We start from the raw sequence: 13,401 nt of genomic DNA, 5'->3' as shown, positions 1-13,401 counted from the left end.
GAACTCTTGGAATTCTTTCTTTTTAATTCAAAATGTTTTACGTTACAAACAACTATAAAAATTGCAATATGGCTACTGGTACAATACCTCTAAAAAAATAATAATTTTAATATGTTTTTGCATTGTGTATTCTCATGCAAGGTACGTGCTATTATCCAATTGTTTAAGTGAAAAGGTTCCCAGGTGATTCTCAACCACATACTGCTTGTAGGTAATCATACTTTGAAGGTCTTGAATGGTTGGATTCTAGAATATGCAGTCCAGTGGCAGAAACTTCAGGCCCATATTGCTCAGCTGAATGCTTTTATGAAATGCAGCAATATACGTAAAAATAATCTTTCTCCTTTCTCTCTTCATCTTAATGTTTTTATATCATTGTGTTAAAATTGAGAAGGTATTTCATGTTTTACAATTTGATTCATAGGAATTCTCGAGCATTGGTTGTGAACATGTTCATTATATAGAGAGATAATAATTAAACGGTGTTAAAAATAACATTCATAATAATGGGGTGTTCATATTACATGTGTTCAGAGTACAGAGAGGTCAGCCTATGTTAAGTCTATGAATTTCCGGCGGGACATCAAAATGTGTTCAGAATATCGGGGTGTTCGCATTAGGGAGTGTTAAGATAGAGAGTCCATTGTATTCGTCAGTGTTGTTGTTGTTGTTTTTATTAATACTACTCTGAAAACCCAAGCGCCATCCACATAGTGAAGTATGGGGCAGCACTATGCAGACCCGTATTTAACCGTTTAACCACCGAACTATTGACGGATGATCAAATTTGAGTAATTTTTTGAAATTATGTCTATTTATGTCTAGTAAATACAGAAATATCATAAAATTTCCAGGAAAAATTTTTTTACTGTGTTTTTCAGTGTGTTCCATTTTTGGAACATTGGCGCTTGCATGAAGTTTTTTTTTCAGAGAATTTTTTTAAACTAAGAGGTTTTGAATGCGGTTTTTATCTTAGCATACTTTATTACGGAAAAAATAATATTTTTAATTGCATTTATGTACATACCAGAATTCAGAAAATCCAATACAGAAATATCTAATGCCCATGATATGAAAGGAAGCATTGCTGGTGAAGTCGTTTGTCGCAATGAAAACATTTCTTAGTCGTATATTTTTTTGCACACCGCACAACGTCCTTGGGATGCAGATACAATATAATGTCCGTCAGACATTCTTGATTGTTTATGTAAATGACAACAAGGCCCTGGATGACTTTCCACTCGTACTTTTCTTCTTAGGAGGTGAGTTGTTATTTCTCTTCGGAACTCTAAATGCTTCATTTTGACTTCGTGTAACTCACAATGAAGTAACCAACTAGCTACAACTGAAATATTCAGAGCATTACTAAAAAGATTCCACCACCATTTTTTACTCCTCAAATGAGGTCTGTAGCTCTCTAAAAGTTTATCCAAGACGTCTACACCCCCCCATTCCTTCATTGTATCTCTTGATAAGATGAGATTGTGGCACATCTATCTTGCATTTCTGCTCATTTGAGTAACGTTTTACAGATGTAAGTCATATGATGTAAAAATGTGTATAACAATTAGATGCTACTGTAACCACTGCATTATCATTCCAGCTGCACATGTACACTGATCCATCAGATCGATAGTCGAAATTTCCTCGATCTTCTTTAGAAAGGGCTTTTTTGGATTTCAGTGGATAATGGCCAGTTCGGTTTTCACGAATTGTTCCCGTTGCTTGGACACCTTTTTTTGATAGCTGAGAAATTAAGTCATATGATGTAAAAATGTTATCAAAGTATACTTCATGCTTAGACGTGTCAGTCAAAACTGATAATAGATCATTTACAACTCTGGATCCTAATTGCACATCAGGGGAACCTTCTTTTTTGCCTGAATAAATCTCCATGGAATATGGGTATTCATTTGAAGAGCACAGCATCCAAATTTTGAAGCCGAATCTTATTGGTTTTCCTCTAATAAACATTTTACATGAATGCCGACCGTAGTAGGGAACCATAGATTCATCTATGCTCAATTTTTCATGAAATACACCAAATTATTGAAGGTTTTTACACAATTCTTCGTAAATAGGGTATACTTTTCCAAGTTTGTCATTTTGTTTTAATTCATAATTGTTCATCAAATGAAAGTTGTTTTTTATTTTTCGAAAACGATTTCGAGGCATAACTGTTGGTACAATTGGCACAGATGTATCTTCTGCACTGCTCCAATACATATCTTCAGAAGGAACGGAATGGTACCCACTCAATAGCAGCAAACCAAAAAATTGTAGGATTTCATCTCTGTCAACATCTATTGATTCTCCTTTTTGCATTGCATACAAGTTTGTCATATTTGCTAAGTGTTCAACATACTGCAAAGGTAAAATTTTAAAAAATAAATCAATTGGAGATAAATCCACTATATTCGGAAATGCGTGTCGAAGCGGTTCAATACTTTCTGACGAAATCAGTTTCTGAAAATTAGCTTTCTTCTCTCAAGTTAAATCCATTTTCATTCTTTTTCTACTTTTATTTCCTGATAATTCCAACTTTTTCTTTTTTTCCGTTTTCATTCGTTTTTTACTTTTATTATCTAATGATTTCAGACTTTGTTCTTCCTCCGATTTTTTTGTTAAATTTTCACGAGAGTTGGCGGAAAAAATGTCCACCTGTCCACATACATCAATTGGTGTAATAGGTTGTAACTCGTCTTCTAGAATGTCTTCTTCCTCAGTGATATTGCCTGGTTCATCAGGGGGTAATTGGCATATATCTACATCTGACAAATCCGAATCTGACAATGTCTCTAAATAAGCCACAGCTTGTTCAACAGTAAGAAATCTTGTAGACATTTTTTAACATTTATGAACAGTTGGTATACGTCAAACAGAATTTCGTTTCGCTCGAAAACAAAGCTAGCGAATTATTGAACTGCATTTAAAATATGAAGAATAAAGCGCTCACTAATATTATTTTTTATTATCACGTGACAATGCATCTGTCCGAGCAGGTGTGGATTCGGAGCCATATAGTCCGTCAAACAGTAGACTGTTATTATTTTCTTTGTTAACGAAACGTCATATCCTTTCAAAATATAAACTTACTTGGTTTTGCCAACATCTACATCAGAGTATATTCAAAATGAGAAAAAAAAAAGAAACATATATAACGAAAAATGAAATTTCCCCTTTGAAGTCGAACAATTTACTTCTTGGAAATTTGACTCCCTAAAAGCGCCAATGTTCCAAAATTGGAACATGCTATTTTGAAGGGGTACACCTTTTGGAAATATCATTGTACATTTCTACAAGCATTTTAAAATCATACATTGAAGTATTTTTCACAACTATAATAAATATCATCACATTTTCTGAAAAAGCCAATTTTTGGTAAATTTTTTAAGGAAAAGTTGCAAAAAGCTAAAAAACACGCATCTTTGAAAAATCCCAATAAATAATTGAAAATATATAAACAATCAAGCAGGAAATCAAAAAATACTTTGAAATAAGACTAAACTGTGTTAAAAAAACTTGTTTATTTTAACGTTATTTCTTGGGGAAATTTTTAGTTAAATATGATGTTCCATTTTTAGAACATTGGCGGGTAAACGGTTAAGGCTGACGGGTTATGGCTCCTGAAAGAGTAAAAGTCCCAAATAAAGAGAGGACCGGTTTTCTGCCGTGGGAAGGTAAAGGTTAACAACTGTAAATTTAAATTTTTTCTTTCTTTCTTTTCTTTTTCTTTCTTTTTTTCTATTTTGTCATTTACTGTACATTAGATTGATTGTACAAACTTCTTTATTTGGTTTTTGCTGAAAAAAAGTGCGAAAAAAAGCCTGATTCCAACGTTTTCCTAATGTTAGTATTGAATCCAAAACACTTTCTTCAATTATCTCGCTAACTCATTTTTTCAGATACTGCTGTTTTCCTGTCACGGCAGATTTGGTCTCAGCATCACTGCCACAATTTAAGCAAAGTTTTGAAAGGGAAAGAAAATCTCCAGCACCCATGGTAACTGCTGGCGATCAACTATATGGATGAAACAAGTACACACTGGATGGTTATTGGCAATGTCGGGCTTTGAACCTGGAACCCTTCCATTTCAGTTCAAAGCCTTATTCACTAGGCCACCCAAAGCCCAGCTAATTATAAGAATTGACGAAAAGAATATAGATAAGAAATCAAACTAGGATTACAGGATTAGTGGCAAGAATCAATCAGTTGAAACATAAAGGTACATTCATTTTGTTGGAAAAAATGACAAAAAGTGGACCTGTAATTTATTCAACTTATCTAGGCAGCATCCACAGTTATGATGGTTAATGCATGACCTTATGAATATCATGGAGTTATATGAAGAGCAAAAGCAAAATATAGTTTTTTTAGAGACAACGAGAGAAATCCTTGCCATGCAATAAGGTTATCTCTGAACACACATAAATATACGTACTATTAATTACAAAACAATGGAATTTTAAAAGAGTAAAGAAAAAAAAAGGACAATACGAAATACTTGAACAAAATGCAAAGAAAATGAGTTGCTTATACATTTAAAAAATTTAAGAGAGAAAAAATCTCACAATATTAAAGCAAGACTATGCAAAACTTACTTTCTCAATAAAATGTAGAGATGATTTCAAAATTTTGTTTGCAATACTGAACTCTTTCTTAGTCCAAAGAATTTTGGCTTCCTCAATTTGCCATCGCAAAAGATCTTCTTCTTCTATACAAGGCATTTTTCTTAGAGTATTCACAGCATTTGAAGCAACCTATGGGGATATAGAAATAGATATTTTTTTTTAAGCAAAGGAGAATACTTCAGAAAAACAAAATAATTTTTAAGAGTGTTTTCAATAAAACTCTTAGTTTTCAACAAAACAGTAGAAAGATAATTAACTTCCTATTGTTTTGTTGTTTATAATTAGATAAAAAAAATCATTGGGCGTTAAAATTGTATACAATTACAAAACTTAAGGGGGGGGGGGGAGGAATGGCATTGATTTATAACAATTTTTTTATACAATAACTACTATTATTCATATTAAGCTGAATACAAAACCAAATGTAAATTAAAAAAAAAAAAAAAAACAATTTCTGAAAGGATATAAGAAATTCATATGACAAAAATGCTCCATGAACATAATAAAAAAAATAAATTATTGAACTACAAAAAATTATTAATTTCTTATTTAATTCGTTATTGGTCATAAAACTATTGAACAAGTATAAAATTTAATATATGTAGGATGTGACGTCATTTTTAACTTTTAACAATGCTAATAATGCTCCCCCAACCCCAAAAAAAAACATTACACAAATTCCAACATATTTGCGGCACTCTCAAAAGAACACTGAATGGAAAAAAAAGTTTTATAAGGCCATGCCAGTTCCCACTCTGTTGTATAGCTAAGAAACATAAACTGTAGGTATCCAAGACAAAAGTAAAATCCAGTCAGCAGAGATGCAGTACTCGAGATCTATAAAAGGTTGCACATTTACATACAAAATAAGAAATGAAGACATTAGTAAAGAATTTAAAAAGTCTTTAGTCTCTGTAAAAAACTAAAATGAATATTGTTCTGGTTTTAAATATCATGCCCAATGTATGAAACAAGGGAGACTTCCCAGAGTGGTGTTCTAGTGCTGGACAAAAGACAAGCTAGACCATGGCAGGCCCAGAAAATGCTGGTTGGACCAATAAGCTGGAACAAACATTCAGCCTAATCTTTGTTCTCATTAGTGCATTCTGAGAATCATAACAAGATGAAAGATAGTCAACTTCCGAATTAAATTCACAAAAATATGTTTTATAAATTTGTTTCAACAAAATGCATTTTGTCTTGTACTGTTAAATCACTTATGGACCACAAATGGAGGAGAAGTATTTCATTTGTTTGTGACATCCTAAATACAAATAATATACAAATACAAAAATGGAAACCAGCAACAAGCTATAGGCCCAGCTAGGCTGTGCGATCTAATTGTCAGTTCCCAAAGAAGATAAATAGCTCTCTTAAGGTGTCGACCCCCTTGCTTGTAAGAGTTTTTAAAGCAATTTCACAGCTTATTTACATAGTTATAAATTTATCGTTTCTGTTCAATTTGAATTATTCTGACATTCACAGACACAATGCCTAATAAAAAGGTAATGAAGCAATTTTTGTATTCTATTTGAAAACTAATTTTCTTATTTGAATGTATTTTTAACAACACGTTGCCAACACTGTGACCCACTGGAGGGTCACACTGAACTTTCTTAATAGACATGCATATCTACAAGTGGGTCACCTACTAATGCATTGCGGCTGAAAGTCTGTCTGTGAACTGGAGACACTTTATATTTTAACTACAGCTACATGGTAAAAATCTTGCCATTTTTTTAAAAATAATTTTACTTCCTTCGAAGTGAAGCAATAGATTACACGTTGTTGCAAATGTATTAAACAACTTTTTAAAGTATAATTTTTAAAATGAATGTATGATCTGTAAAGACAAACAGCTGAATTGTGTAATGCGTTTGGAATTATTATTATTATTATTTATTTATTTAATTTTTTTTTTTTTGGCCACTGGTCTTGGTAAAAACTTTTTTTTTTCTTTTTGCAAAATTTCAGTGTTTAGGTATTACTGACCTATTACATTGTTTGAAAAAGTTTTCAGAAATTATATCCCACATACAAATCAACTGGGAGCCTTGTTTTTTGTAACAAATTACTCAACTTTTATTCCAATGCATATGATAATTTAATTGAAGCAGTTAGAAATCAAGTTTACATAATTTTGAGTAGCTCATACAGTGAAATTTTGAACTAACCTCAAGATGAAACTCTTCACGAGCTCGTACAGCATGCCTCTCCAAAAGCTTTCTCAGTTGTGGAATGACAATATGTTTATTTATATCAGAGTCAATAAGGTGATTTAGCAAAACACACTTTAACCATGATACAGGTTCGAAAAATTCAAAGTCATCGTATGGTATTTGATCTTGCAATTCCCAGTTTTCAAACAGAGCCTGTAATTTTTCAATGCTGGAAAGAGAAAAAGGAAATTAAATATCAACACAAGATTTCAGCAGCAAAGAATAAATCAGATTTTTTTTTTTTTTTTTTTAAATAATAGGGTAAAATGGAGAAGAAACAAAAAATTTCACAACAGGCACTTAAAAAGTCTATAACTCTCATTTAAATATTTACCGCATATAATTAGGTGGAAGTCAAATGATTTTGTACAAAAAATATCATTCAAAGTTGGGGGGTGGGGGAGGGTGATCCACGTATATGCGATGCAAACTTTTCGAAAAATTTTATGTAGCAACACTTTAAAACCTGGATATTTCCCTCCAGTTTTGCCTAATCTTTGATTAAGCATCAAAGAAATAAATAATGGAACATTTTAATAAAGTTTTATATTGTTTGACAATTAATCAGATTTTAGTTACACTAAAAGTCAAACAAAATGTAAAGAATTACTTGAACAAATAAGTTTTTCTTACTTTGATTTGACAGCAAAGAATTCTTCCAACACTGATAACATCTTAATATTGCTAAGAAACGGCTGAATGTTTCTTGTTGATTCCAAACTTGTATGACTCGGGAGATTAAATTGTGATTTTCTAAAAAGATTTTAAAAAAACTTAAGAAAATGCATCCAAAACAGATTTATAGTTTAAATTTATTTTTAAAATGTATTAAAGCAATATTATCTAAAAAATGAGGAATTAAAACATCTTGTTACAGTGGGAAAAGACTGTAGCCCGGGCCAGACACGGTTGATTCATCTTTTCAGTGGGTTCCTAAAATGAGCACCAAGCATGCTTGGGAACTTAACACTGAAGGTTCCGAGTTCGGCTCACCACCAAACCAGAACATCTGCTTTGCATCCCACATCCCTCGGTTACAAAAACCGAAATGGGCACAGTTGACCTTGGCAGGCCTGTGTTATTGCACCTTTAGGTTTAGTAAGTGTTTAAAGCAAAGACATAACAATTATTTTGAACAGTAAACCCTTGCTTTAGCGTTCTCGTAGGAATTCAATAAAAAAGCGCAATATATCTGAAAATTCAACATAAATGAGGTCATTAAAAGTAAGTATTAAATTAATGTAAAAATTAATGAGATATGTACCACATAAACATTAGCTTCTTGTTAGATTAGGCCATTTTTTTTTAAATAAAAACATAAGAAAAGTACTTACTAATTGCTCTTCAAAAATGAAAAAGCTATTTTTTTTTAAAGGTGTTTCAAGGCGGAATATGGATAGAAAGTTGCAGCTTAAACTGGAACGTACCAGTTTTGTTCATTGATTTTTTCTCAGAAATATATATTTTTTTTAATGTCAAATGTAATGCAACACTTTTTGTTGAATAAAATTTTTCGGGAGACAAATGAAAAGTGCAATATATTAGAATGGGCGATATAACAAGGCACAATATAAAGAGGGGTTATGGTAATTTGACACACTAGTTCTTTACTATTTCATTTCACAACTCAAGGCAACAATTTAGAGAAAAGCAGAACAGGTGATGTTTAGAAAACATCATGAGATTGTAAACTGAAAAATATTTAAAAATATAAATGCCAAGGCTGAAAGTAAAAACTGAACTATTACGATTAATGAATCTAGTGAATGTTCAGTGTATGTTTTGAGGTTGACAAATATGTTTATGTAATTGCAAGTTTTGAAATCTATGTAAATAAAACAGAGAAAATATATGTGTGTATGCTCCCTATACAAATCCAGTTTATGTCGGATCTGGACCAAATTTGGCAGGGAAGTACTTGGGCCCCAAGAAAACGTAGGGGGGTTTTCAAAAGCCGAAAAAGAACTGAACGGTTCAAATTTTAATTTTAAAGGCCGAAAATAACATTAAATGGCTCTTTCTACCCGAAATAATTATCTGATTTCTTTAATTCAGGTTCCATTTGAAAGACCCGCGAAAAATACCCATACTCAGTTTCTATGAATTTCAAAAAAAAGCTGTAAATTCACCGGGAAAAAAATTAAAAAGCAACATTAAGACTAATGGAATATAAATTTTATGTCAAAAATTTATCGTTTGCGCGATCTCATTTTAAATTAGCGTGAAAACAATTCAAAAGGTTGCAACTTTTCTTTTCCCAACTGTGACTAAATAAAATTTTGTTTTTGTTTTGAGGTAAAAATTTCTCCTCTTGATTATTATTTGGTGATTTATCTTCTTCCTTTTTTAGCCTATTTTCCCTGTAAAAGTCAGAGAAAGACGAAAAAAGCATGAAAGAAGGCTTAATGCATCTTGAAAATATTGCAAAAAACAAAAAAAAGGCAAAAATAAAAATAATAATTAAATAAATATCGAAAAATTAAAAATTGGAAAGTAGAGGATTGAGATGGGGAAAAATGTCTGTTGGTCTGTCTGTCTATCCCCCCAATAACTTTTGAGTGAATAGTCCGATTCAAACAAAATTTTTTTTTTGTTCGAAAGATCTTGGCGAGGACAACTCATTCCTATATTTCATTTTTTAATTTGAACTATTTTTTGTTCAATTTTGAACAATTCAAAAAAACTTAACATTAGCGCCTACGGGGAAACTGAAAGTCAATGTAGATTCCGTACTTGAAGGCTGATTTATTTCAAACAAATTTTGTTGGAAATAACTCTTGACGCCAAACTCCAGACTCCGAGAATTAAGAGGCACCTGACTCCGACTCCTATGCCTGACAATTAGTCGGACTCCGACTTTGACTCTGACTTCGTAGCTTTGGCAAAAATTTATACACTGAGGACAAATGACTAACTCCGATTCTTGGATATTCGACTCCGACTCCTCTATCCCAAAATGAGATTCACTCCGACTCCGACTAAGCAGCTATGGTTTTAACTGTGAAATAATTATTGTTGATATGACTTGTTTTTATTTTCATCCTAAAGTTTTAATTTAGGTATTCAGTTTTCGGCGGATAAACTCGAAGTCATTTATGTTTCTACACAAAAATATGCGCAGACGATTTTTTTTTTGACAGTGAAAATTATTTCTATAAGTTGACATTTTATTGTTTTATTTATTTTGGTAAATGCATTAATTCATTAAAAAAATTATTTTGGGCAATAGGGGAAAAGGAAATGATTTAAATTTTTTTTTTTTTTCATATGATGTATTTATTTTAATGAGCTTATTAATTTTAATTATTATTTCATTTTGAAAGCCATTAAAGAATTTTTTTAACGGAAAAAGTGTATTAGCTGCTTTGTTTAAAAGGTGCTGCTAATTTTATTTTTTTTTTTACGCATCTAATTTTTTAGATGAGTGAGATCTAATTTTTTAGATGAGTGAGGAATATTTTATTCCTAGAAATCAGCTTAAAATATTAAAAAAATACGTTTGTAACAATTTGCGATTTTTAGCTATTTTTGAGAATATTGATCAGGTACTAGAAAGTAGTATGGGTATACGAGAAAGTAGGCTCGCTTAGTTCTAGACAGAACTTCTTGTTTTTTAAAGGATTTTAGTTGCATTTATAGAGAGTTACATTTAATTTATTTGAGAATTTTTGATTTGCCATTTTCTTTTTTTAAGAATGATTATTTTGACGGGAAATTTTAGTTTTTTTCCCTCTCTAATTGAAGCCCAATTGTTGAACATGCGTCACTTGATATAACTTCCATTTTCGAGAAGGACCGTGCAAAGCCAGGAAATGCAGCTAATAAGAATATAAAATACAGTAATTCTTCCAACCAAATTTCAACGAACCATTAATAACGACAAGAGAAACCCAATCTATACATATAATAAAATAAGATGTTTGTGTGTGTGTGTGTGGCGCGCATCCCGGGAAAACGGTAAGGCCTAGAAAGATGAAATTTGGTATACAGGTGCAGTTTTTGCTGAAGATGTGCACCTCGGGCTTCGATTTTTGATATTTTAATTAGAAAAAAAGTTATTTAATGTTTTATGTGTTTTTTTGCACTTTTTACCTCACAGACCCCGAACCAATCGCACCACACAAATATTTTTTGTACTATAGTGTAGGAAATTAAATTTTAAATATGATGAATGAAAAATTTTTTGAAGATAGAGCAAATTTTGTATTTTTTATGAATTTTTCAAAAAACCTTTAATTTGCATTTTTCCTGTTTTTTTTTTTTTTTTTTTTTTTTTTTTTAATATCATCCTGCGAGAAGTATCAAAGCCTCATTTCTAAAATTTAAGTTGGTAATAGTAAAACCATTTGGCCCTCTTTAGAAGAAAAGAGTTCTTAAAACTACGCAATAGTTTTTTTTTTAACAATTTTTTAATGCTGAACACATTATGTCTTTCCACGCATCGGTCGAAAAAAGCGTTCTTCAATCTTTTATGCCTCTGACGTCACTACTTGGATTTCGTTTCAGTATTTACGATGGAATCTTAATCGCAAACAATGTTTATCTTTTGATTTTACTATACAGCTTACTTCTACATTTTATGACGTGATGACCACGTGTTTTCCGGCAGAGCTTGCTTTTTTCTTTCCTTTTTTGTTTTATTTAGGGATTGCATTTATTTCTTTTTCCATTCCCCCCCCCCCCAAGCTGGAACGTTTTGCTGCATCTATATTATGTTACATTTCATAGTTGTGCACAGTTAATTCAATAAAAACCGCGGAGATTTTTTTTTCTTTGTCAAACGCTACTTTTTGCACACTATGGGGAATTTTGAAGATAACTTTTTTTTTTTGCTCTACTTAAATAACAAAAAAAAGGTTTTTTTTTTCCTGAGTGATCTTTGTTTTTATTAGGAAATGGGCGGGGAGGTTAAAATAAATAGAAATGGATAAGAAAATTTAGAGATAGATCGTAAAGGTAGATAGCCGCCGAAGGCGGCAATCTTGGCGTAAATATGTGAATGGCACAACAAAAGATAGAGAAATATTGATTACTTCTGCTGCCAAATTTATTTAAACAGCAGCCGAAGACGGCAAACTTGAAGTAAAAATTTAAATGACAAGTTAGCCAAACAGCCGCCGTAGGTGACTGCTTGCATAGAAAGGCGAATGGCGTATGAAAGCGGACCGGCTGGTCGCCGCAGGCGGCTAGTAATAAATAAATTTATGGCATTAACAGGGGGTGGGGGGACTATTACCATTTGACTTTTTATAACATACCTGGCAAGATCCAAATACTGCTCAAACATGGCCTTGTTATCAGATACCAAGGACTGTTGACTTTTGTACAAGTATGTTTGAAATCCATGCTCGGAACTGAAAAACAGGTTAGAAAAAGTTTTGCATTATTCATTTAACGAGACACTGATCAGCAAAAAATAACGAACTGAATAATAATTTAGTTTCAAATTGAGTACTTTGTGAAAAAATAAAATTACCTACAAAACTAATCATAGTCAAAAGTTTTAGGAAAAACATGACCAAAAGTTATGATTTTAATTATTCTTCTAAGAAGGTTTTTTATCACTATAAAACAATGCAGCATAAAGAACTGAAACATATTGATAAGTTAATTAAAATTTATTACAGCAATTTCTGGAAAATTATTTCTTAAGAGGAGTTAGCATTATTTATAGGAGAGTAGGAAGAAGCAGGAGGAGACATTTTTTTAAACTAATTTTTTTTAACAGTACAATATTAATTTTTGCCTAATGAAAATGTATTTCATTTATTTATGTATTGATTTTTTTGGGGGGGGGGGGAATTCATTACTGCTGTTAGATAGAGTCTTGCACAGCATAATGGTAGCTTAGACTATTACCTTACAACTGAACCAGATACCCTTAAACCTCAGCAGCATTTTTGCTTTTCTTCCTTTTCTCTTGTTTCATCACATTGCAGGGGCGTAGCTAAGGGGGGGGGGGGGTTTGGGGACAAACCCCCCCCCCCCCCCCCGAAAAGTTAGTCTCAAAAAAAAAAGAGAAAAAGAAGAGAGAAGAGAAAGAAAAAAAAAAGAAGAAAAGGAAAAAATTCCAAGCGATTATACATATATATATATATATATATATATATATATATATATATATATATATATATATATATATATAAGAAGTACCCCCCCCCCAAAAGTCGGGTCTAGCTACGCCACTGTCACATTGCTTTGACATAATTCAAATAGAAAAATTGAGTTGAATTTTCATATTACAAGTAATGATTTTGAACTAAGAGAGTAAGCATTATGAAGCAAATAAAATTCAAAACGCTCATGGTTGAAACAGCCGATGATTTTTAGAACAAGGATTTAAAATAAGAACCCCTTTGTGTTTCAGTTTCTGGTAAAAGGAAATACAATATTTTCTTTCTTTCCTTCTTTCTCTTTGTAAATGTTCTTCATAATCAATTTAGGAGAGCGACACAAAGAGCAAACTTCTCTTGGATCCATTTTTCAAAGACTTTCCAATGATACTACAAAATGAAATGGTGTATCCTTGACATAGAAAGACCTTGCTAATT

General features: G+C 31.8%; 1 protein-coding gene across 1 annotated transcript in view; it reads right to left on the bottom strand.

Annotated features, from left to right (window-relative positions):
• Positions 1–13,401, bottom strand: part of LOC129228679 (serine-protein kinase ATM-like) — a 127,410-nt gene that overhangs the window by 38,231 nt on the left and 75,778 nt on the right. The window contains exons 34-37 of the mRNA XM_054863362.1: positions 12,109–12,204; positions 7,484–7,603; positions 6,806–7,019; positions 4,602–4,760 (exon numbers count right to left, since the gene is read on the bottom strand). Of these exons, the coding sequence (XP_054719337.1) occupies positions 4,602–4,760; positions 6,806–7,019; positions 7,484–7,603; positions 12,109–12,204 (589 nt within the window). The remainder of the gene's footprint in view (positions 1–4,601; positions 4,761–6,805; positions 7,020–7,483; positions 7,604–12,108; positions 12,205–13,401) is intronic.

The sequence above is a fragment of the Uloborus diversus genome, chromosome 8 (assembly GCF_026930045.1).
Source record: "Uloborus diversus isolate 005 chromosome 8, Udiv.v.3.1, whole genome shotgun sequence".
Lineage (NCBI taxonomy): Eukaryota > Metazoa > Arthropoda > Arachnida > Araneae > Uloboridae > Uloborus > Uloborus diversus.
The sequence above is the reverse complement of the archived record's forward strand: the minus strand, read 5'-3'. Positions and strand labels throughout refer to the sequence as shown.